Genomic DNA, 27,312 nt, shown 5'->3' with positions numbered 1-27,312 from the left:
AAAGGGAAGTTCTAATTAGCTGAAAATAATACAAAAATACAAAAACACTTCACATTGCAACAGAGTCAAAAGCAACAGCTGGGACGTATTTGGGGCTATCAATTAAAGTGTTGCATTTTACTCAATTCATACTTCATACAATAACACAAAGCAACGACAATTTATGTCATTTAATTTTTCACTGGTTGTCTTATTTGCCTTTTCAACTGCCTATTTAAAACCTTTCTCTGAAATTAAAGATTCATGCAAATGTAAATCACATTGTAAGAACAGTTTATACCAAACTGGCAATGCAGAAAAAGCATTATCATTTCCTAATAGATGTGTTTCATTTTTTTCTAAGTCTCCCCTACTATATAATAATATAAAACATATGAATATACATTTATAATTTTGGCTAATTAAGGAATGTGACAATTACTTTGTGCAGACCAGAGATCCACCTATTTATCTTCTCCCTGGAAAATAATGCCCAACAGTAGATACCACAAGAAGAACCTAAGAAAAGGGTAAAGCACAGCCTGAAACTTTCCCAAAAGCCAGGGGAAGATTCAACTCTGTGTGTCTCAGTGAATTCCTTAATTTAGAAGCAACTGATAGATTTTTCTTCTGCGTAATTGTCACATTGCCCTGTGAGCTTTTAGTATCTACAGCAACCTGTGCAAACATCGAGACCCAAGTGTTCCCTACACATCACACACAGTACAGTCTGCTCTCCACTGCTTTGAGATCAAGACCTCACAGCTTTGCTTCATCCTGCCCTTTCTGCCGATGGAGGAGGCAGTGAGCAGTCACTTCCCATTTACCATCTCTGGTACCACTCACTATTTTCTAGCCAATTTCACTGCTGTACATTTACTAAGTCTAGAATTGAAGCCAAGAACCAGAAGCTTCACTCCCTTTATGAGACCACCATGAGAACTAGCAAAGGTTTATAATAACCCAGGCATGAGAATGAAAGTGGGAGCAACTGCTTTCCACCAGATAAATGCTGACCCTATTGCAATTGCCCAATACTAGCAGAATCTAATAAAAAATGTTTCATTAACAGCATAGCCCAAGAACAAAGCTTCAAACAAAGCACTGAACACTGACCAGATCTCCCAATGTGAGCCTATGAAATGAGTTTGATCCCATAAAGCACTGAATGCTCACAGACCAAAGTACTAGGTCATGTGCTTAACTGTTAAGAATATGAATACAGCTATCAAAGCCGGAGCAGAAGTCTATGCACTTTGCCTCATCAGAATGATGAGTAATTACTAACATCAAACCTATCAGTCACACACGAACATCACCCCTGTGCACAGAGAGAGCTGCAGGTGCTCTGCTGGGTCTCATCAGGACTATTTGTCAAACATCGCAGAGTTAAGACTTCTCCAGTTTTTCCTAAGCCTGCTAAACTTAGAACATCATTTAAAAGCAGTTCCACTTTTCTACAGAAACATCTTTCCTAGGATTTCCAGGGACTTAAAGCTCTCAACCACAATTTGTACAACCTCAGCTGAACCAATTATCTATGGCCAGTTCTGGTCACTACGCTTTCATGGTTTTGATATCAATTATATGCTTTAAAAGCACAGCAGTGCTCTCAGAGGTACACTGGGGCTAAACGGGTTAGAAGCCCAGTCTGTAGCACAATTTCAACTAGCAAAAATGGCAACGTTATTCCAGATAATATTTGCTTCCACGAGAGTGGCGATTTCAGCTTCTGAGCTAACGTGCTACAGCAAAGGTCAGGAGGAGAGCACAGGGCTTTCAATACGCCTCTCATTTTCCTAACCATCTCTTCAGAACACTACCATGTCAGACACTGGAAAGTGTGTCCAGTGACAGGATTTTTTGTGCTTTTAAAGCATCATTTTGGACCATTTACAACTGACTATTCTTTTTCTTATTAAAATGTCTGCTGCCTTAAATGTCCATGAATATGGCACATTTGACTATAAGCAAACTGCACATGTACACACACAAAAGTAGAAATTACAAACCAGATGAAGAATCTGGGTTTTTTAAAGCTGTTATTCTGCTCCTATTGAATTACTTTCTCAAATAAGTGTTTCTGTGCTTTCAAACAAGAAATTGTGAACACATTTGTACAGAATTTTAAAATTAAAAGTTCAAAGAGGGAACATTCACAATGTGGTATTTGCAGCATGAAAATGTCTAAACTAGCTTGTAATCCAAAGAAATGCTTTACTCCACCCAAAATTTGCTTTCTCTCTGTCTCAAAAGTCTAATTACTGATTCTGATATATATCCTTTTGAAAATATATATATATATATATATATCTTTTTGGAAGTATTAGCGTGCCAACTAAGTATACAGAGATAAGACATTGTGTATATAAAAGTAGATCATAATGCCCCCCCCCCCCAAAAAAAAAATCCCACCATGTGTGCATGGGGGAATCTGCAATTAAAACACCAAGTAGCTAAGATCCCACTATGATTTTGATTCGAGACTTAAGACTCTTGGAATGTGCTAAGCTGTTCCACAAAGCTCATTTTTCTTACGGGAAGTGATCTAATATACAAAGTACTTTACAATTTTCAATCAACAGAAATACAGATATGAATGTATTAAGCCATATATCTATAAAGCAAGACATTAGGTCACTTCCTGACAACTAATATGTAAAATTGACATTTGTTACTGTATGAAAGCATGCTTATACAGTGTTAGATGAAACAAGAACTTTGTATTTTTACAGAGTGGCTATATTGGCTCTGCTACCTCTCTGTAATCACTGCCGATGCATAATCCTTTCCCTGCCACTCCCCTGCATGTCACCCTCCAACATCTCTTCCTCATAGCTGTAGCACATTTCAGTACAGTACTGCTAAGTTAGAAACCATGATTTTTTCCTTATTTTTCATTGGTAGATTCAGAAATCTTCCTGTGGTAAACCCAAAACTTGGTTAGATAGTCCAGCAGTGAATTTAAGATGCAGTTTTCAAGTGGGGTTTTTTGGGGGTGGGATTTCTTTTGTCTTTGGGTTTCCTGGGGGGAATGGGAGTCTTTTTTGAGGGGTGGGAGAAATAGAAAATGAAGGGGGCTGTTTGGTTTTCAAAGCAGCTTGACAAAAACATCCTTCGAGAAAAGAAAGAAGCCTCCATCAGAAGAGTGTCCATGGGGAGGAGGGGACAGACCTGGCAGTAATGGAAAGTCTGCTCCATAACAAGAGGCTCACAGTACATTAAATATTTATAACGAGCAAATGCACTTGGTCTTTTTTGTACCCAGCCTGCAACCCCCGCCCCAGTTAGACTGAACCGGGGAAACATTAACAACACTTTTACATTAGCATACTGAAACCTGGCAGCATGCACATGTTGAAAGAAAAGCCAGTTCTGCCAAACACCAGGTAGACAACCATGAGTAGGGAAGAGACAGAAACTGGAAGGAGAGATGGAGAGGCTGGAGACGCCATCCTGCAGCCACCAAGTGACACACACCAGGCAGCCACGCGCCATTTACTCGCTGGGCTCTTCTCAGTACTCAACGTCTCTTGTTGAACAATCCTAACCACAAAGCAAGCTGTAATTTAAAAATCAAGCCACAACTTGCTTTCATGTTGAACCAAAACTGCGATGACTAAGAAATAAAGCCAATGTTGCTGAACTGGCTACGGCTGCCTTTTCTGTAACATGCCTAAATGTAGACTGATCATTATCATTTAAGCTAGAGTTTAAAACCTTTCCCTTCAGTATTCAGTGCTGGCTATTTGTGAGGTATATGTAGCACAAATACCAATTTCTGATTTTAAGTTCTTCTCTAAGCAGACATGCTCAATCACTACACCCTGGTCAATACAAACAACAGGTATTTTCCACTTGAGCAAAAACTGAACTAGTGCAAGGTTAAGACACAAAGGCGCACCACTGTCTCTTACCATTATTCGTCTGCCTTTGGTGGTTTGGTGTGCTACATAGCGCTGATATTCAGCTCAGATAACCATGTGAAGAGACAGTTATGTGCATTTTAAAATAAGTAACTTCAAAACACTATAAAGACGATGCAATAGAAAAACAAAACAAAGAAAATGGCAGAAATCCAGTCCAACCAGGTATGAACCTGACTCAATAGAAACCACCTAAGCTTACAATAACTTTCTGAAGAAATAGATGAGTCCAAACTACCTTGATTGCCTAGTCAGCAATTTCCTATCACAAACGACTTAACTGCCTGAGTAACTTTGTGCCTCTCGTACCCAAAGACCTTTCCCTGTAAGGACAGTGCTGCAGCATTTTGTAAGTGAGATTTTTGTGGTCCTCTGAGCAGCTCAGTGACTACCAGTCACTAAACAACTTAGTAAATTGTCCTACTATTCTGCACAAGAATCAACAATAGTGATCTGTAAGCCCTGTCAAGGGAAATCTCACACTTGCTTAGAGAAATTTTCCCAAAATTGGCAGTTTATCCAAAGAACTGGCTTCTAAATATGACGTGTAAACTACACATGAGTTTTATGTAAAACAACTTTCAATCAGATTTACAAATTAGCCACAAAAATAAAGGCTGTGCTTACGAACTGTGTAGGTTAGATGCAAATTCCAGATGGAGTGGGATCTCCAGAGTTTAAAAATACCATCAATGCAGGAAGCAAGTTTAGCTCCAGTGGATACTTCATCAATGTTAATGCTGCTCAAATCAAACTTTCTGAACAAAAAACCACAGTAACTCCACACTCATCAATTTACTGCTAGAAGAAAAGCTGGAGAGTGTTGTTAAGTGGTTCCTCACTCTCCTGCTCACTTTATTGTGCATTGAAGTATATTAACAAGGTGTTCAACATTAAATATTGCTTAAGTGATAATGTTCATTCTTCTGAGTATGTTCTGGTGACAAATAAGAGCTTAAAATCATGATGGCCTTGGTTTCCTGTCTTTTTAAATCACAGCATGCATCTTTTTCTGCCATCTGTTTAAAACTGATTTAATTAAATAGAAAAGTCATATTTTGCTGTTTCATCCTATATGGGATTCTGAAACCAACCACAAGGGTGTTTATTTCAGCCATTATTCCCCACCTCAGTTGCAAACCCTCTGTATTTTACCATATTAGAATATGAGAACCTTATGGACCTGGAAGGTTTTTTCAGTTCTACTAAACAGCATAAAATATATATAATTCATTTAAATCCTTTATCTTTTTAGTTCAATTTTTCTTTCAAAGATGTTAGTTAAAACCATCTGCCAAATTATTAAACTGCAATTATGAATCTTTTAGCCTTTTATTCCTTTATATGCTCAGTTTTATTACGGAATTGTCAGACAATCTGCAGACATTTACTCATAACCACAGAACACTTCAAATCAGTTAGAAGGGATGGATTTTTTTCCCTTGCAACTCTCGTTCTCAGTCAATGCCATGCTGCAGAACAGCCAGATTTATTAACGTAATTCAGACAGTTTGAAATTACATTTAAGGTAATACGCACACCTTGCGTTTAAACTCAAGTGTGAAGCTGCCTTGAGCTGAACACCAGTTATGCTACAGTCACCAACCAAACACTCATTCTTAAATTTGTTCCTCTTACTGAACAATTGGAAATAGTGTCTTATTTTCTCTTCCCCAGCATCTTCACATACCTATGGTTTCTGGCAGGTCCAAGAGCTCATTGTGCTGCAAGTCAAGGTTGGTTATCTGTGTGCAGCTTCCAATCTCTTCTGGAAGGTGTTCAAGCTGATTGTGCGCTACATCCAGCGTTATGAGGTTACACAACTCACCTAAAAGCACACAAGAAAACCAAAACATCAAGTTTTTTAATGTACAGCTGTAGACAATGACTTCTGCACAGGGATTAATAGAATTAGACAGGATTTGGGATAAACTGAAGAGAAGCTATTGCTACCAAAAAGTTATATATACAAAATAAGGCATTACAGGATCATAATTTCATCAGTCAGATCTAAAACCTGATCAACAATTTTTAAAAACTCAGATAAAGCTTTTATATATTCTCTCAAGAAATCTTATTTATTGATTGATTTTCTTTTGACAGTTCAAGCTGTGGAACACAAGTACAAAACCTACACTTCACACTTGTTTCAGACTGACTGGAAGTTTAAAACATCACTAAGTGAACTGTATTGAATTCTGAGAAATGGAGATCTGGTTTTACACCACTCATTATTTCAAGCACTAAAATCAACAACTAAGACACACCAAAATTATTTGGCTGACAGTCCAGATAATCCAAAGTAATGAGTGCTACTTTTTAATCATTTTTAGTCATCACAAAAAGGCAACAGAATATCATATTTTTATATGCAAACAAAGGCATAGCAAATAAAAGTTTAAAATAAAAGGTTTACCTGATAAGCCTTAAAAAAGACTGGATCTTAAAGTTCAGAGCACCTTCACACGGAACTGCTTCATTCCTGACATTTACACACTAATTTAAAAGTACAGCTGGCATAACTCTCTGCATACAGTAGTTTCACTTATTTTAGTGACAAACATAGGGTGTTCTGAGCAACAGCTTGATGGGTTTAAAGAAAAAAGTGTGTGCATGAATACATGTGTATGCATTCACATTCTTTGCATATGATGGAGGAGAAATTAATGCAAATTATTTGAAGAGCTTCAACTCTATCCAGTAAAGATGAGGTCACTGCATGTGTGTACAAGAGCATGACTCAGTGAGTAACAAATTTGGAAGAGCAGCAAATTCCTTTTGAGGAGCAAATGTCTATTTTTAAGCTTCATGGTTGTATCTTTGACACAGTCCTGTAAGGATTTTCCCACAGGCCTGTAGGACTGGCTTGGGCAAGTTCTGATGCACATAGAGTGTCTACCCATTAGATCAGCAGATAATCACAAATGGTGATTAAACAAATCATAAAATATTTATGAATTCAGACCCTGTTTTGAGTTGTAGGTATCATGTAGCCACGTATCGGGAAACAGTTGGGAAAAGCCAGCAAAAAAAAGAAAAAGCCAATCCCAGCAGCTTCATATTCCATTTTTCTTAGATGGCTGACATATAATTGATCTTATTTCCTGCATATATTAAACCAAACTGGGATGTTTTTCTAGGATCTAGGCAGATGGAAATGTGGTGCTTAAGCAGCTCCTCCATCACTGTGTGTGTCTCCCCTCTCCTAAGTCAGCACTCAAATGTATTCCAGGCGATCAGAGTCAACAGTCAAACATGCTGTACCCAGCGCTGCATAAACCACACATTTCAATGCCATTAATATGCAGAAGAAAGCAAATATAAGAAAAAATTGAGCAAGAGTTAATGTTGTGTGGTAGGAGTGCCTTGTTATTCACAAAAACAAGTGGGCAAAGTGCAGAAGGCGATAGAAGGAGGAAGAAAAGATTGAGGAAGACTTCAAAATCCCTCCCTTTAAGCAAACAAAGAACCCCACTAATCTTTATACTAAGATAACTCAAAAACCTTCATGTACTTTGGGGCAGTAGTTTTCCCTTCATGATTGCTGTTTTCGTTTGTTTTCACTTCAGACCTAAACGAATGATGTCAAATTTGAAATATGGCATAAATTTCGTTTCATCACACTGATTTCTCATTTACTTGACTCTTCCCACTCTACATCTGCTGAAGTAGAAGAAAGATTTGGGTTTCTGCAGCAACATTTGCTGCACTTTATTTTTGCACCTGCTGAGAACTTTGACAACAGCAAGCTATGTGTTTGAAACAAACATTGTACTAGCTAATTCTGGGGAGGGAAAAAAAGAAGAGAGATGTCTGTTTACTTAGACAACTACGGGCAAGCTAACACTTTGCTTTAATTTGGACAGCCATCCTTAATATTGCTATATTAAAGATGCAGGCACTCTTTTAAAAAGCAACACTGGTAAACAATAAGAATTTTGAATGTTAATATAGAGTGAGGACGGCCCAACGAATTTTAGGCATTAGAGCAGAAACCGAGTGGAAGTTAAAGCCCTACCATGAAGTACAATGACCTAAGGAAAACAATTTCAAGGGATATTATATAATATTGAGCTTTTAGTTCATGTTGCTCAGTAAGGAATCTTGCTCTTGGATGTAATACTACTTATAGTTTGACAGTATCTCGCCAAAATGTTCTTTCATCCCCTGCCCCCAGGGTGGAAGGTGAAATGCTGCTGGCACTGAAATTCTTTCAATACATTCACTTGGATTGCTGAGACACAACACAGAGAGCATACAAGTCAACAAAAAGCATTCATGGTACGTTTCTGTTGCTGTTCTCCATGACATACAAGAGAAGATCCTTATCCAATCAGCTTAAAGAGGTAAAAAATGTTTAGGTGATACGGCAGAGACTCATCTTCACACGTAAAAGCACACAGAGGACCAGCAGTGGATGGAGAACCCAAATCCTGGCTGTCCCAGGAGAATCATCAGCCCCAAGGCCTCAGTGAGACCCATCACAGTGAGTATATGGAAAGACTTTTACAAAGCACCTCACAGACTGAGGGCTGTTACTGCATACAGGCCTTGAGCATCTACTGAGGTGCAAGGAAGAGCAACTTGGCTTGGTAAGAGCTGCTTACCAAGAGCTGGGATCTTTAGGGAAGGGGAAAGGGAGGAATCAATGTGGCTTAGAAAGGACAAGTGTGGGAAAATAGATGGATAAGGAAATAACAAGGCCTAGTCCTTTACAAATCAGTGCTGTTCATTCTGATGTGGCCGATCAGCACCATTGTCCCTATCATCTTGAACTCCCCTGGGTGAGAGGCTCTCTGTTCTGCATGCATGAAGGTCTGAGTACCAGCAACGCTGCAGTTAACATGACCAACACTACTGAAAACATCCCAGTATGTGGGACCAGACCCGCTCTGGGCATAGAGAGTGCGCTGCCGCCAGGCCAGGGGCAGCTACTCCCCTGCTGACTGACAGCAGTCATTTAGCCCATGAATGGACACAGTGTGCACACTGCACAACAGCAGCCCTTTCAAAAACGATGCCAGGATAAACACATGGCATAAACAATCAATATAACAAATAATGATCTGCAAGAACAAAGAGGCCAAACTCAAGGCCATCTGCACAAAGGTTTTCCTAGGAGCTGATGTACAGCCAGCTTGTTTCAGTGACTGAATGCGTCCTTCATATTGTCTGAACAGCGGCAACTGTATTGAGGGCAGTGCTTCTCAAAAACAGGTAAAAATAAATTTCACCATGATACAACTGGAATCTGGCATTTTTGCTTGGCCAGGGTAAGAAGAGAAGGTCAAAATCAAAACCAAAGTTTTCCTAAAAGGAAGATTTGCTCAGGTATAGAAAGAAAAATGGCTCAAGAGTGAGGAGCTCACGATCTCATTCACATCAAAAGACTCAACATTTGCTCTTTTCTGGTGTACTGCAGAAACGCTGCTGAAACACATTCATATATTAATCCATTTAACAGAAATATGCCAGCTAGAAATGTATTGCAGCATAAAATCAGCCTTACCCAAAAAGCAATTTACTAAAGAAAAACCCATTCCCGTTCACCACATGGACAACTAACTCCTGCATCACATCACCAGAGAGCAGTTGGAACACCCAAAATCACTGGAGCAAGGGAATCACTACTTCAGGGAAGTACTAATCACAGGTAAAATGAACTTTCTGCTGCAAGTAATGTTCGAAGTAGACAAATCTAAAGCTGACAGTAGTAAATAAAGGATTCCCTACGGATTACTTGCAACTGAACTGAAGGGAGAAGCTGCCTCAGGACATTTCAACGAATAAACTAGGAAGGTGCTGGAGTTTGGGGTTAGTTGGGTTTTGGGGGTGGTTTTTGCCTTCGTTTTGTTTTAATACTATATTGCACTGTAATTGCAAAGGAAAAAAGAGTTGAGGCTCAAAGTCTGCCAAGGAGGCAGGCAGAAATCACATGTACTAGCTGGCTTGACAATAAAAGATTCTGAAGTAGAAGTAATGCCCATACAAAATACATAATGAGGTTTATAAATAACCTTCACAAAAGTTAGTTACGCCCTATGATGCGGTTTGTAAAAACCTTAATTTCTACAAGATTAAGAATGCAGCCAATTCACATGTATTTTTCAGAGAAAACAGTTTGTGAAGACTCCCAACCACCTTCCAGTTAAAAACATTGTTAAAAATACAGCTAAGTACACAACCTCAACAAGCCTTAAGAAAGGTGGGGTGAGCAATCACCTCACAGTTGTTCTCATAGGCAGAGACTAAATGTTATAGTATGACAAAGCTAAATATACCCGCTGAAAAACCCCAGCCTTACGAAATGACTAATATTTTCTGCATAATGAGGCAGAATTATAGTCCTATTACATGGCCAACCTCGAAAGCCTGTTATGACAAGAGGGCCAAGGTACATGCCCTGACTTACATAACTGAAAATTCTGATTGGCCATTTAAAAACCCAAATACAGCTTCATTAAAAAAATACACAAGTACACACGAATTAACAGTCATGTAGGGAGAGCGGCCAAGAGCAAAGAGGTTTCAGTGTCTCCTACCACTAATTCACTCGGTAGGCAACACTCTTGGATGGCAAACACAATATGTAATATAGCCTGTTTTCCACTGGATTAACTCCATGCCTGCCCATACTTAAGCAGATTGAAAGTTATGAAATCCTTCATGACATGATAAATCCTGGGCCAGATGACACAGCAGGAGGATCAACACTCTTATGGAAAGTACAAGGAAGAGGAGAATGCAAATATTAGTGGGGCTTCAGGCTGCTGTGTCCCAACATTGGTTGTAAGCTTATTTGTAAAGAAGAATTATCTGAAATCAGCAATGCTGGGAACAAGTTACAAACAGTTCAATTAATGTTGGTAGCTTTTCATCTCTCACTAGGTTCTCTATGGAAAATGAATTTCACTGTGTGTATAAAACTCTTTGAAGTGGATGATCCTTAAGGTCCCTTCCAACCCAAACCATGCCATAAGTGTCCTGATTTTAGGGAAAAATGAAAAACACCTTTACAGTTTCAGGATCTTTTCCCTCTCTATAGGATCTGAGTACATCACTGTGAAAGGCTGAACTTCTTGCTGTCATCACCAACTGCCCAACAGAACAGTTAACCAGTCAGAGTGATTTTGAATTATTACCGTATGACTATAACTTACACAGAAGAGTTCCTGAGTAGAAAGAATGCAATTTTAATATGGTCACAAGTGATTTATGTACCAAACTTGAAATATTCATATAAGAAAAAAAAAAAGCAGAGTAATATATTTAGGATGTGCAGAATGTGCAAAAGGATTTAGTCATGGGAACCACTCAAAAACACAGAAGCTGAATTCAACCGAAAGACTCAAAATCTATCTAAAACAAGTTTCAACAAGACACAACAGCAAAACATTTATTTATTGCTTATAATGAAAGTAACAAATATAAATAAAATTAAAAACATGTTCAAACAATGTTTTAAACACATGAAATGTGTAGAAGTGTCTTAGCAAGGGCTCGAGGCAGGATTTGAGGTAGGGAGCAGAATAACCCAGCAGGAACCTCAAGATGTGCCAAAAGAAAGGCAAAGGCTTGCACCTAGCACGGAATAACCCCGGAAAGCGGTTCACAGCCTCACATCAGCCAGTGAGGAAACAGGTCTGCAGGGAAGGACCAGGGGGTCCTGCTGAAGCCCAACCTGGCGTCACATCTTGGATGCTGTCCATTTTGAGTGTGGAAGAAGTGTGCTCGCTCTCAAACAATGAAGGCTAACCACCTTAGGCTGCAAGAGCAGCCTAAGGAAAGCGGTTATCTCTCTCTGTTTAGCAGTCACAAAGGTATTTAAACAGTTAAACTGCAGCACTGATATATTAAAAAGGAAAAAAAAAAAAGCTGGACTTCTAACAAGTTGTCAGTATTTACTGGAATTACACTTGGGGCATCATCCCAGTAAGCTCTGCAAGCAGATCAAAAAGGCAGGACTACTTAATCATTATCCTAAAGCCAGTGTGAAGCAAATGTAACCAGGAGGAATTTGACTAGCTGACAAGACAAAAGTGCATCCCCACAAAAGCTTTCACAGGAATCAGAACTCAGACACCAAGACTGAAGTTGGCCAGTATCGTTCTTCACCCTCCCTGTAGCTCAGACACCAAGACTGGATCAAATAAGCACTGACTTCTAGGGGACAACACACACATATCAATGTCTATATTTATTCCACTTCTGTTCACAATTTCACGCTTTTATCCCATTAGAATACAACAATATAAAATTCTTCTCAGCCGCCACATTTACAGACATCAGCATGCCAGCAAAGCACAGGAACACAACTTGATTTCCTTCAAACTGCCGAAACAGAAAAAGGGGTTCTTAGATACAAATAATATAACAAAATATCTCCCTATATTGTCAGGTCGGCTGAAAAAAGGGGAAATGAAATTCAGAGCATCACTGAAAAGCTTTGCAACTAACAAGTCATTTAATAAGGGGGCACTATATTCAGCATGGCGTGAGGAGACATGAACTAATGCAGCTGCTCGCATCTGGTTTGCTGTCTGTGCTACTGAAAACCAAGCAGGTGCAAGTGTTCTGAAAAAAAAGATTCAAAGTAGTGAAGAAACCACAAATGATCTAAATATTGGGTAGATGGGGGAAGGGAAGAACAGAAGAGAGTCTCAGAGACATTCCAAGTCTGGTGTAGGCAGATTCCCCGAATTACAATCTAAAAATATTTCCCTTGCAGAACAGCCCTAACCAGATTCTCCATAGAATAAGAGTTGCATTCACAGACAGAAAACACAGTATTTGGAGTCTCAAGAAACTTGCAGAAACTACACAAATGTAGTTTCAACCGTGTTGCCAATATCAGTTCTAGTTGAGCTGTGTATGATGACAAAAATGCCCAACACTGGTATAAGATGCAACCTTGTCTTCATAAAGAAAATATCATAAGCTTGATTGCGCAGTACAATTCCTTCAACACAACATGGAGGAATGCAATAAAACTCTCGATACAAGAAATGCAAAAGGCTTGTTTAAGAAATTGAAGCATTTGCTTGGCCTCATCCCAAGACAGTTCCTCCAGTTTTCATCCCTCTCGTGCTGACTGTCTGACTCAAAGCATTTGCATTCTTCCATTCTAATCTTCAACTTTTTGATCTCAGTGGAATGGACAATTTACCAGATATGGTGATGAAGCTGGAGTCTACCTTGTGAACTCAATTCCACAATTATCCCTCCAGATTGCGTTTTGGCAAAGCTTTCTGTTAACCTTCCAGCAAATATTTCTGTTAAGGTTTTACTTCCTGAATACCACTAGAGATTCAACAGCCAAGTGAACAGGTAAGTTCTGCTTTTGCACTCCATAAGTATGTATATTCAGCATGTGCATAATAGTGACCTTTTAGTCAAGACCAACATTTAAAGCAAACTTGTGGGCCTTTGCTAAAGGATGTAAAGCACTTATAGGAGCTTAAAGGAATAAATGGTCAAGTCCTTGGAAGGAGTCTACTGAAAAGTACTAGAGACAAGCTGCACCAGACTCGGGGAAATCCTGATACAAGAATAGCTGGATCTGGGAAAGAAGTCAGGTTAAGCCCCATACGTACACTTATCCTGGTCTTAACACAGTTCGCTTAGGGCTACAGGCAGAAGCAGGATTCTGGGCAAGATCCACACTGAAAATTTATCACCATTGTTAAGTAGAATACAATGTAAGAAAGACTGGGTTCACAACGGCAACGCAGAGTAGCTTTGCAATCAAGAAACTTGCACCAATGAATTCTTACTACATCATAACAAAAAATTGCTTCAGGAAGGTGGGGTTGAGCTGATGCTACCCACACTCCAATGGCTACGCAGGGTTTTGGGGAACAAGACATGGAAAACAGGGGGAAACGGGAGCAAAAAAATTTATTCTGAAAATATAATCTGACGAATTTTCAATGGCTCTTTGCAGACATCCTTCTTCAAACCACTCACAGTGCACTTCACATGCTCTTATACCATGTGAGCAACCCTACCTGTGAGGCTTCACAAGTGTGCTGCATCAAGGCAAGCTGATTTAACAGCTCAGTACACACAGAAGTGGCAGTCCTGCTCTTTGTTCCAGTTCATGCTCTCCTACACTCCTCCTCCTACACCAGTTCCAGTCTTATCTGAAACTCGACTGATTTCAACTAATGTAATAGATAACAAAAGTAGCAAAACCACTAATATTTCTCTGTTGGTTTAGTGAGATAAATCAGCTCCCCAAGGAGCGGCCCAGATGAGAGAGGCAGGAGTGAGCAACTAGGAAGAGGCGAATGGATACTGCCTCTTTTCAGCATCACGAAGCCATTGTACATCAGCACAGCCGCTTAATGAAAACTCCCCCTAATCCAGCTACTCTTGAACAGAGCTTTTGGCTAATCACAGGAAAATAAAAACACCCAAACCTCAGAATATGTTTACAGCTAAATGGATTTTGAAGTATTTTTAGATCTTATTCTAAATAAATCCATTTATATTTTAAAATACAACAATGCATATCAAGATCTCAGCTTGCTATGCAGTCTATTAGAATTGTTTCAATTACATTAAAAATGTAGAAGCAATATGTATGGTGTTGCTGGAAAAGTGTTAAGAGAAGTCCAATAAATGACTAGCAGAAATTATTTGCTATGTACCTAGAGTCTGAACTTGCCAAGTTACTAAAGGAATATTCTTGCAAATTACAGGTAATTTCTTCATTTTTGGTTTACTGAGTTCAGTTGAGTAAACTACTATTTAAAAGTAAGAGGCCTTCTACATATTGAAAAGACAGGAAACCTATAATGGAGCAACTGGATGCAAGGGAATGAGAGGTGCTGCTTTCTGAGAGGAAAAAAAAAGACCAGAAACACACACATCTATTTACTAAAATACAGATAACAACACTTCCTCTTTCTCACTAAAGCCTTTGGGTTTAAATGCAAAGCAACTTTTCCCCCAGTGTAGTTACCTCATTTAATTTTGTGCTGTTTAACTACTAAAGACAGTTTAAAGCCCAAAAGAGAACCAAACTTGAGATTACTTCCCAGCAGCAAAGTGCTGGTAGGTTCACTTCTAGATCTTCCTCAAGACCACGCACACAGTAAGAGGTCAGTTCTTTTAAATGCAGTTTCCAGCACCAATTAAAATCTGACCAACTATGAGTTCTGCAAACAAAATTTCGTTAAAGGCTTTATCTTCACTCAGACTTTTAAGAAATGTTTTAGAGTTAGTTTCAGGTTTCCATAAAAGGAATCTATTTCTAACACTACTGTTACATGCGCAGCAAGTGGTGGATGCTCTAGATAAGCATTTCTAGAAACTTATTTGAAACCACATGACCAATAGAATCGTTTCTACATGTCATCCATCAAACAAGAAACACTACTACAGGATTGAAGGCTATAAATTCAAACTATAAGAAATAACAAGAGTAGATTCTGATGACCTCAGACCAACAGAATTAGCAGGAAACATTAACAAAAGGCATGAAAGTAAAAGGCCTGAAAACAGACAAACAAAAAGTGATTTGAAACAGTATCAGTGAAAAATAAATCAGTCTGTCATCAAGAGTTAACAGTTTTCTCCAAAAATATCGAAGATTTAGTTTATTCAGTCTAGTCAACCTAGACTCTGTGAAGATGTCTGATGTAGTAGTGTGCAGAATATAATTAGTGACAGATGACTAGTAGATGATGTCAAGATACCCAAGGAATTGACTACAACTCGCTATGCATGCAGTGGGACCGAAAGCAAAGTATCAACTAGGATGGGGGTTACCTCTCCAGGACTCCTACGAATTCCCCCTCAAGACAAATCTTGTAGTGCCTTCAGCAAGGGTTATCTAGCAAGCTAGAGGCACCAGACAAAACAACTAAAAATAATGGAAACTATGAAATTTAATAGTGTAAAAAAGAGTATACTTCTACCAGGATCTCAGGGTTGACTTCTGGTGGAGAGGGAGAACACAGAAGGTAAGAGTGCAGATGTCTTAGGTGGTCACAAGAGCATTTGGATAAGTCTAATGCAGTTCCAATATGATCCAGATTCACAGACAGAGAGTTACCTCCAGCACAGAGAGAAACTCTCATCTAGAATGGTATATTCAAACTAATCAGGTATGCTCAGCATTCAAAAGATAAGACAATACAGAAAACAGTAGTGGGGTGACAAAAGGAATGAAGGTTTTATGCAAGATTAAAAGTCATGGTCTGAGTAATGGCCGGGAGAAGATGCCTGCTGTCAGTACATACAGTGTGAGAACAAATGTAAGCAACAGAAGGAAACTGCTGCATCTAAGAACAGTGAAACATCACTGTCACAAAACATCATACACATGCTGGGTGTTGGAAAAGTCTCAAATATCAGAGCATTTAAGACTCCAGAGCCCACTTTCAATTTCTTTCAATGAGAGCAGAAGAAAAATAAGGTTAATTTTATAAGGCTGGAGACTAAAGATTCCTAGAAACAGAATTAAATGGGATGATTGCTTACAAATCAGGTGAGCCTTTATTTTAAAGCAGCAAGGTTCTAAAGCTGGAAAGTCCTTTTTTATACAAAGTTCTGTGTAGTGTTCAGTGGTAGCAAAAGCCATCACAAGTCTCTAGCACAAGGGTAAGACTTTCATTTCTTCACACTCACTGTGGCTCCTTGAGGGAACAGAGGCAACATCCCATCTTTCAGGCTGAAGCTTGGGTGTTTTTCTGTCCAGGGCAACCTTTTGTAGCACATCTACCCCCCAAAAGACAAAGTAAAGAAACCCAGGATTCTTTGCATAGCTGCACACCAAATGAGGGACATGAACACATCGCAGCTAACTGCTGCAAGCCTCTTCCTTGCTAGACAAGTCAGTGGGTTACACAAGCACAGGATTTTTAAACATATGAACAAGCATACTAGCTTACCATCAGATATGTGAGCCTTAGGCCCTGGAACAATGGGGTATTTTTAACAAGAATTTGAAATGCTCCACATGATATTGCTTTATAAAAGATAATGGCCTCATTTTACTCCCCGCTTTGCAGCAACAAAAATTTCTATGTTGTTTACAAGCTGATAAGAGTATTTGCTTGCATATAGTATTTAGAAACTGTGTTATGAACAGACAAGGGATTAAAAACACTGGGACTTAAAAGGCAAGCTTGTTCTAAAGTGCACATGTGAAATATAGAGAAGCAATGAATGTTTAAAGAAACAGACAAATTCCGTTGGAAAGTAAGAAATAACACTTCTCAGCAGTTTCATTTTTCAGCTGTGTTTCCAACTCAAACATTTCGTCCTTGTAGACAATAAAAATACATGAAAGTGAGTGAGCAGAAATCAATTACAAAAGTGAAACTACTGGCTGCTTTTACTGCTGGAGGAAAAAGGTTTTCCAATGCCTGTTCTGTGCCTTTTGGCAGTTAAAATTATTTGCATTACTTGAACTTAGAAATCTTTTAATTAACTTATTTTTCAACTGATGCAATTGCAGGCAACTCAATTAGAGAAATTTGCTTTGAATAAAACAGGATGTTGTTGAACATAGTGATTTCCCTTCAAAAATTCTTCTAAGGGGGACAGTCGTCTTGCATTTGTGCTTCTAAAATGCCTTCCACAACAAGGTGCCGACTCATAATAAGGAACATGGGTATTATCACAATACAAATAAAGGCAGGACTAACTGCTGGGTACAAAGACAGAAGTAAAGTAGTTAACGTTCTCAAGCTGAGGTTTGATAGAGAACTGAGAACACTGCCTGTATGCATATCAAGACAAGAATAATGCAAAACAAGCAAACCACATGAAATCCTTCATTATACATGTATCAACTACATTTCTCTATAAAGCTGTTACACATGAGCTCTTTCAAGACTATAGCGAACAAAAACACATGGAAATTACATACTTTAATGCAAACTTAACCATAAGAATTCAACAAACAAAATGGTTAAGAACCAAAGATGTTCCAGCAGAAACAATGTCAGTAGCATCAAACACCTACAAAACAAACCCCAAAATGCTACAGCTCACAATGTTTTTCTTCGTACATTAGTACTAAATTTATGCTGTTCTATCCCCAGATGAAGCTCAGAAGCTGACTCTTTGCTAGATTACATTTAAAAACTGGGCCACAAACAGACCCAAGTAAAGTATTGACCATTGTGTAACACAGCTCAGCCAGCTAAATCAGCCACAATTTCTTCAACGTATGTAGAAATATTTGGTATGTTGGGTTTTTTTTTTTGCAAACATCAACCCCATGGTTTCCAGGATTATTCTTTATTAGTAAAAGGTTCAAAGAGGCTGTTGGACTTAAACAGAACTGTCAAAACAGGTCAAAATTGCAATTCCTCAGTTCTCCCAGGGGAAATCCCCAAGATTGCCGAGATGCATATGCCAACACAAAGACCGTGTTGATCAGAAAACATGCCACATTAACCGTTTAATTTTTGCCTAGCAAACCAGTGTTTCCACGGCTATAGCAGCATCCACTCTAACAGCTGTGCCAAAGACTCAGACCAACAGCTAACAGCCTCACTGCCTTTCTCCATTCCTGCTGTCACATACAGAAGCCGTCTGTCCAGAACATTGCTGGTACCATGATCAGCAGTTTCAGACGTGCGCAGAAGTTCCTGCCACCAGGAACATGTTATCTTATGTATCTTTCAAATTAAGGTGCAAGAAAAAGAGGCAAACACTGCTGGCTTATAAAGATCTGTTAGGGATCCAAGCAAGAGTATTTCCCAAGCTTTGCAAAATTAGTGAGCACAGGGGCCAGCTTGTAACACTTCACACACTCACGCACTGGCTTGGGTAACAGGAAAAAGCCCTGCATCAGCTTTTAAAAACAGGGCACAGGAATTATTACTCATAGTGTTACAAGGGCTTTTACAAGGTTTTTTCCACACTTGAAGAAAGTTGAAGCAGTTAACTGCATTAAGTTTTATGATTCCCCTTCCCCTAAAGGGACTAAGCTATGCTTACATTTAAAAAACTGGTGATACATAGGAAAAACAGTGACGGATCGCCCTTTTATGAGGGACACGCATTGTCCAAATATTGCTTGAGAACAGTGTGATAAAGAGATTTTTTTCCATGAAGCAGAACGTATTAGGAACGACTTGCGTTCTTAACATATAGCTATTCCAGCACCTTTTCATAATAACCTATTTAAATTAATAAGCCACTTTCATACTATTTTACCACCTTTCAAACTTTGGTAACTAAGTTTGGAAAAACAAATATTCATTAAAAAGTCATAAGAATCATCAGCCATGCATACAACATTTGGTCACTTTATATTAAAGGTCTGTGTATTAATATATTCATGACTTATAAAAGGTAGAGTCTTTCACAAATCATTAACCTACATTATTAACTGTTACAGCATCCAACAGCTTGCTCACGGTAATAGCATGTAGCTACCTATTCTACCTTGTATTACCATGGTCACACCCCTGTGTAACATGCCCATAATGTGTTTATAACTTGCAACAGTTCATAAATGATTTATAAAGAAATCTTGAAATATGCCTCTATATCTTTTTTTTTTTTGTAGTTGTTAAACCATCTGGGCTCTGAAGACACAATATGTGAAAGCACAAGGCAAAGATGAAAACAAGATACATGTGACTTTAAGATGATGGATGAAGAAGAAGGGTATGATTTAAAGAGAAATATTCAAGGTATTGATCACTCTCAATATAACCTATCATTGCAATATGATCAAAAGCATAATTTCACGAAGTTTTAAATGGGCAGCTGGAGAAGCGGCAGTTTATGTATACACCATTGAATCATAACCCGGACACAAGCACAGAATTGAACTTTCAGTCAGTGTAATCGCTTACCAATTTCAGCAGGTAGTTGCTTGATTTTGTTCTCTCGTATGCTAAGCATGGTGAGCTTTGACAAGTTTTTGATATCCTTTTCCACAGTAGTTATACGATTAAAGCGTAGATAAAGAGTGGCGAGAGAGCTTAGCCTATACACCACCGAAGGGATTTCTCTAAGTTTGTTATGCCGCAGGTCAAGCATGCGCAGCTTCTTCAAGTTATCAAGAGAGTCAGGCAAACTGGTGAGTGAGTTTTCACTCAGCGCCAGTGTCATCAGGTTCACAAGACAGCCCACCTCTGCCGGGAGGGACTGCAGTTTGTTACTGTATAAATAAAGTTCTGTTAACTGCGTTAGCTCTTTGATAGCTGATGGAAGCATGTGTATAGACCTCTTGGATAAGTCCAAGCGCATTGAATTCTCTTCCCGGCATTTATTTAGCTCTTTGATCACTTCAGCATTGCTGGATTTTTTGCGGGTACCTGTGGCCGGATTAGGTCTTTTTATCGTATTGTCCACTGAAAAAGCTACCCCAGGCTGCGTGCTACTGGAGTCCTTCTTTCCATCTTTGGCATCTTTCCCTTTGGTCTTAGGCTCCTTTTCTTTGCTCTCTTTCCCAAATCCTCCAGAGGCTTTGGCCTCCTTCTCCCTTTCTTTTGATGATGGGACTTTTGGATCCTTCTCTTTACAGTCCTTTTCTTTTCCTAGATTACTACTCATGGTGACTCAATGTTTAGCAAGCACCACATGAAATCCGTTTCTGAAGTTCACAAGAATAATTCACTGCTGAAGCAACAAGGATCCTTAAAATATGCAAGCACTGAACCAAGGGAGGAGCTTCGGAGGTGAGATACCCATTTGCTACATATTGGTTCTGAAGGCACTCTTTCCTAATCCTGGTATCAGGAGATTCACCTCTGGAGATTAGAAGGTCAAATGCTCCGTATTAGTATTTCTGGAACACAGAGAGAAGAGAAGCCAAAGTTAGTGTAAATACAAAACTTAACTTCCAGTTAAATGTTGGACATTTCTACATCAAGCCTGTGCTCACTAACCCAGGTTAATGATTTGTCCTTTTCTTCAACTGTCAATGAAAAACCCAGTGCTAAAGCAAAAATACTACACACATAGCTCAGAGGACCCACTGTGGTAGAAGAGCTACACTAACTACTATACATTAGCAACGAAAAGCTACAGTTCTTAAACATAACACTGCTTTCAGTACTACATTTGAGTCACCATCTTGCATCTTAGCTAGCTCTCAGCATAGCACTCTGGTTCTCAACAGAAATAATCTCTCTCCCCTCCATGCCAAATCAGTTAATAAAGATCTGCTGTAATTTTAAGTGCCTGCCTCTTCAAACAAACCTGTACAGGCTTATTCTTTCAGCACCAAAGAGTCTTACTTCGATCTACAATGAAATCTAATATGCGCCTGTAACACAAACACTTTGCCTCCAGATCTCCCTCCTGACCGGCTCTGAACCACACAGCTCTACTTTTAATGCGGAGCAGAATGTTGCCACCAGCTTCACTGCTTTGAAGATGCAAATACGAGAGTTTTTAAAATAAACCTATCAAACAGTCAACTGAAACCTCAGAAGAAATAATATATTATGCTTCAAGAAAAGCAAAATTATGAAGGAATTTCTCATGAGAGTAGGATACAACATATCTTTAGACAGTATCTTGAATTCCTTCCCCCTCAATGACTATAATGCAGCCTAATGAGTGAACAGATGTCTGAAACCTATAGAGCCCCATTTACATTTTTACAAAATCATCATGTATCATAGAAAGTAGCTTCGCTTCATGTTGCAATTCAAAACACAATGTGCCCAAGAACTTCACGACTCTGAATACTCTGGAGAGGTTTTTGAATGTATCTTTGTGAAAGAAAATAAATGGTCAGTCAATGGCAACAATAATTTCGTATCTCCGTGTTAGTCCACCTTTTAGCCTAGAACCAGCTTTCATTCACCGATGAAGAAAGTCTGTACCTCAGAAGAATACTTTCTTTCCTCAGCCACCTGAGCTATGTTAAAATACCTTAACACCTCCAAAACAGCTGTGTCACTGTCCCAGCATTCGAGCTTCTGCACAAGTTCATAAAGTTCATAACCAAAATCAATTAAATAATAATTTGCATGCTTAAGCCATCAGCAAGTACTAGAGATACAATCATTTCTTCAGGAAAGCTCAACTATTTTTAACTGCAGTTATGCTATGTACACTTGCCTTCAAGTATAAGCACGTGCTCAGAGAACACAGAAGAGCAGACTTTGCTCAATATTTGTTCAGATTGAAAAAAACAAGTGAAGAAAATCTATTTAAGGATGGTAAGAAGAGCAAGCCACTTTACCTCGGCTGCAACTCAGGCTGTTTAGTAACAAAGCTCAAAAGAAAACCTCGCCCAGGAGGTGGTTCCAGTCCTTCGCCCTGATTCATTACTGCTGCAGTGTCACAAAGCATGTGCTCCAAACCCCATGACATCAAAACCCATGCTGCCTCCAGTTACTGTGCTCTGAACAACTCTGTTGTAAAGGACCATGGCCGTTTGCTAGCAGCAGCAACAACAGCTTTTAACTTGGATGCTTTCTCCAACACCAAAATCTCTAAAGCAGCACAAGCCAGGTCCTTAGTGCTTCCTTAAGATTCCCACCCAGCTTTTACACCATCCATTAACCTGACCTATCCTCAAGATTACTAACCTCACCACATTATATTTGAAAACTCATTCTCAGCACTGTGTAATCTACATGCTCGTAAAAACTTCAGCAATAGAAAACATAGTGACTCGAAGTGCAAAAACGCAGCTGACTAAAGGGTGGGAGCCTCAAACAACTTGTTTTCAGAGTGAAAGGTAACACAAAGAATCCAGAACACAGCTTCTACATCCTGATAACACAGAGAACTCAGCCACGTAGCAGTGCCAGACAGCTACTGCTCCACATCAAGCCCAAGTGCAAAATACTCGAAGGGCTTCTGTTCTCATGAACTTTCAGTGTAATCAAATTTAGGACCCACCAAGAGATTGGTTTCATTTCTGATGTGCACAGCAGCTGAAGGAGGTTTTCAAAGAGACTCATAAAGACAAGATGGCTGGAGGTTAGTACTACTGAAAGCAGCTCAGTATTGCACACACTCTACATAACCTGCACACATTTCATCACTGTCTTCGTTAGCAATTACTTTAATTGTACCTAAAAAGAAAGCAGGGGGTGTCTCCCTGTTTCAATATACAGTTTAACATTTCATTTTTTAGTAAGGAACAAAAAACGTTTTGCCTATACAAAAGAATAAAAATTGAAAAGTCATTAGAAACATCACCTGAAATACAGAAAGAAAACTGAGAGCAATACAAAGGGTCATGACCAGAGACTTCAACATGGCCTCACAGTTAAAGATGTTATGAGGCAGTCAACTTGCAGGCAAGCCACAGGCAGCCGTGGTTTCCTAACACACTGAAACTGAAGCCAAGCTTGCAGTGCACCAGGACTTCAAAATACACTCCCTGTTCACTGACAGAAGGCTAACAGTTAAATGCACTGCACCTATGTCATTTTTATGTCTTTACTGTGGATTCTGATTACTGTTCAAGACAGCAAAATGTATTTAAAATAGCTTGAGAAGGTTTAGCCTTTTTCTGTCCATGGAAATTCTCTAATACCTAGAATAACTACAACTTGGACTTATAAGAAGAAAAAGCTTATGATGAGACCTTTATCAGATGAAACACAACAACAGCTAATGCAGGGGAATCACATGAAAGAAAATGCCTCACCTCTCCAGAGTCCAAGGCACCTCTAAGACACCAGCATCTCCCTTCTTCCCCAGCCGGCTCAAGAGGGCTGAGATTCCCAATAGCAGAAGAACCCAGCAGACACCTGCCAGGTTTCACGCAGTTACTCCATGAACCAGTAAACTCCTCTGCCATGAGCAACATCTGCATCTCAATGCAAATTACTCTCAGCATCCCTGCAACCCTTCTTCCACTCTCTGTTTCATTTCAGGAGGAAAAAGTCCCAGCAAGTACAAGATCCAGGACAGAAGGGTAATTCATGAGACAAACCCTTCGCTTCCTACAAGGCCATAGTTGCCACACATCACCAACTTCCACAAGTGGAAGAAGTCCAAGCAAGAAGTCTCCCTTACTAAGTAGTGCTGACTTACCCCCAGAATGGCCAAATCTGTCAAACAACTGCTCTGGGCTGTCCTGCAAGCACAGTATGGTGTTCCTGTGTCATAACACAGAGACAGCACAGAATCTAAACAACTATATGAAACTCATCCTATTTCTACCATTTCATAAGTTTTATAACCCAACTTTATAAGTTTTTATAACCCAATTTGCCATTGCAACCTATCTAAAATTAACATATTTGCATGTAATATAAATGAGAATACATCTCTGATGTTGCATGCTTTCAGTACACAGAACTAAAATCTTTCCATTTCATACATTAATGACCAAGTTTTGAGACAAAACTCAAAACGGCAACTATGCTCAGAACTCCAAAATCTTACCAACACGCATACAACTTAAATGCTCAACTTCACATAAGCAGCCCTACAGAACTTTTCAGCTTACTGCAGATCATTTGAGCTGATGGGGTTACTCACACACATCAAGTTAAGCATGTACGTAAACTTTGGGCAGGCATGAGCATAATCACATATACTACAGAGGAAGCTAAATATGTTTCAAAAGGTCATTCATATTTTTTAAGCCCTCTTGGTTGAGAGCCACCATTAGCTCTCAACTACAGTCGAACAAGCATTCATTGTGTCCCAAAAGGAGAGCTTCTTTTAGAGATATTTTTAGCAAAAGGAAATTCAGCTAAATTAGCCAGTTCTGCCAACTACTTCCATTTTCCAATGCTGTTCAAACTGACTTCCTGTCAATAGTAATTGACATAAAAACATTTAACTATTAGGTCTTGGAGAACCTGGAAAACTTCGTAAGACTCTTGCTCTGCACAGTATATGAAAGAAAATAAAACTTTTAGAGAAGTTAAAATTATCACTTCCATGTTCCAAATATCTTTTTGGTAAATAAAACATTTGTAAATAGCTATAAATAACCAGCATCGCAGTTTTGATTCACCCCTCCTGATATCTGTAACTCTCCAAACTCCAGAAACACAAACAACTTCAGCCTAACTTGCATCACCCTCCTTAGCTGCCTCTAAAAGAAAAACACATGGATCTTGGCTATTTTACTAATTACCTTTTTTTTAATATGTACAAGAAATCAAAAAGATATTACAGTTACTCTGAGCAACACAACCCAAAACATTTATGCAATAAATGCTTCATTAAAAAAACATGGTAATGAAAAAACAATCATGATTCTAGGGATAATACTAAACTAATCACCTGGTGATACACATAGTGATGCTTCCTGGTCATTACCTAATACAATGAGGCTTGAGATAAAGGATTTCACCCAGCTGCTATTCAAAGAAGGTTGTAAAAGATTTAACTATCTCCTACTCACTACTGCAGAGTAATTTTACTACCCCATTCCCCCCCAAATAATCCACTCCCACTATTACTTCACAGCTTAGTAAAGACTTCAACCCAATTACATCTTTTAATGTTGATTTTCTACGAACAAATTGTTGAACAGGTTGTATGCAGCTCTGTAATAAAAGGTCAAGAGGCGTTTTCTGCCTAGTGCTGGGGTGCCCAAACCCCAGGTGCCAGAGGAAGCCAGCCAGCAGGAATGGCCAAAGCTCACGAGGCTCGGAGCACCAAAGACCCATTGCAAGTCTTGCTGCTCCTGCCTCAGGATGGTGGCACCCCTCCAGGAAAGGCTGTCCCTGCATGAGTTACCCTTAGCAGTCCCTCAGCTCTTTGAGGATGTGTAACACATCTTGTGAGTTGCAAGTACATGAAAGTTTCCTGTATGTTCATAGAAATGGCTTGAAATAAAAGTAATTTCATCGACATAAAATATCCCCCCACTGCTGAACCTGGTCAACACCTTTGTCGCTGACATGGACAGTGGGATTGAGTGCGCCCTCAGCAAGTTTGCCGACAACACGAAGCTGTGTGGTGCGGTTGACACACTGGAGGGAAGGAATGCCATCTTGAGAGGTGGGCCTGAGTAAATGACACAAAGTTCAACAAGAGCAAGTGCAAGGCCCCACACATGGGTTGCAGCAATCCTGAACACAACTGCACACTGGGTGGAGACTGGATTGACAGCAGCCCCAAGGAGGACAACCTGGGGGTGCTGGCAGATGAAAAACTCAGTATGAAATGGCAGTGTGCACTCACAGCTCAGAAAGCCAACCGTATCCTGGGCTGCACCAAAAGGACTGTAACCAGCAGGTTAAGGGAGGTGATCCTGCCCGTCTACTCTGCTCTTGTGACAACCCACCTGGAGTACTGTGTTCCGTTCTGGGGCTCCCCATGTAGGAAGGACATGGACATGTTGGAGTGAGTCCAGAGGAGGCCAAAAAGATGGTAAGAGAGCTGAAGCATCTCTCCTATGGAGACAGGCTGAGAGATTTGTGGGTGCTCAGCCTGGAGAAGAAGACTTATGGGAGGCCTTGTAACAGTCTCCCAATACTTAAAGGGGGTCTACAAAAATGCTGGAGAGGGACTTTATACAGGAGGTTATAGAGACAGGATAAGAAGAAATGGCCTTAAACTGAAAGAGGAGAAACTTAGATTAGACATTAGGAAGAAATTCTTCTCTGTGAGGGTGCCAAGGTGCTGGCACAAGCTGACCAGAAAAGCTGTGGCTGCCCCATCCCTGGCAGTGTTCAAGGCCAGGTTGGACACAGGAGCTTGGAGCAACCTGGTCTAGAGGAAGGTGCCCCTGCCCATGGCAGGGGGTTGGAACTCGATGAGCTTTAAGGTCCCTTCCAACCCAAACCATTCTGTGGTTCTATGAATATTTCCCTCTCAAGTGATGAGACTAACCAACAGCAGTTTCTTCTGCTAAAGGAAAATCATCATGGCACATTATCTTACAAAACGGTCACCCTACAGCTACACTTAAACATCTACTGGTTCCTGCTATTTCAGTAGACAAAACAGGCACTTTAAATCAGAAACATTTCCAATATTCAGAGCATGTGATATTGAAGACATCACTTTCACTAAGGCCTATATACATGACACTGAAATGAAATACAACTTTACTTCTTCTGTAACGTAGCAGGAAGCCCACAGGCCTGCATTTGAACGGAAAATTCTGTACTATGTATAGAATCTTAAGTCATGGAATAGAAACTATTTTTCTCTTTGTTCTGTGTTTGCACTAAGCTTAACCCAAACGGTGCACACCATGGATAGTGCTTTTCAACCTGAGTAACAAAAGAGGATCATTCTGAATATTAAATATGTCAAAGAAGTAAGGAATCATCTCATACTTGGCACTCTGAAGTAAGCAGACAATGATTCCACTACATAATCAAAAAGTCTTGAGATTGCACTTCTGATCTAGGAAAGTCTAGTTAGTCAGACCTAAGTTACTTTAGCAACAAGACAGAGTTCAAATGATATCCAGTAATTGCAGCGATGAACAAACAACAAACAGAAAATATCTACCTTCCCAGAAGTATTTACCTTTTGCTTAGGA

The 27,312-nt window shown here is 39.5% G+C and overlaps 1 protein-coding gene across 5 annotated transcripts in view; it reads right to left on the bottom strand.

The window, feature by feature from the left end:
- The window catches only part of SHOC2 (SHOC2 leucine rich repeat scaffold protein), a 70,620-nt gene that overhangs the window by 21,472 nt on the left and 21,836 nt on the right, over positions 1–27,312 (bottom strand). For 4 of the 5 annotated variants that reach the window (XM_062607841.1, XM_062607840.1, XM_062607842.1 and 1 more), the window contains exons 2-3: positions 19,733–20,670; positions 5,596–5,733 (exon numbers count right to left, since the gene is read on the bottom strand). In XM_062607841.1, coding sequence (XP_062463825.1) covers positions 5,596–5,733; positions 19,733–20,435 — 841 coding nt within the window. In that variant the 5' untranslated portion in view covers positions 20,436–20,670. The remainder of the gene's footprint in view (positions 1–5,595; positions 5,734–19,732; positions 20,671–27,312) is intronic. The other variant, XM_062607844.1, reaches the window with a different exon arrangement.

This window comes from Pezoporus occidentalis, unplaced genomic scaffold (assembly GCF_034315485.1).
Source record: "Pezoporus occidentalis ecotype Australia unplaced genomic scaffold, CSIRO_AGI_Poc_V1 ctg127, whole genome shotgun sequence".
Lineage (NCBI taxonomy): Eukaryota > Metazoa > Chordata > Aves > Psittaciformes > Psittacidae > Pezoporus > Pezoporus occidentalis.
The sequence above is the reverse complement of the archived record's forward strand: the minus strand, read 5'-3'. Positions and strand labels throughout refer to the sequence as shown.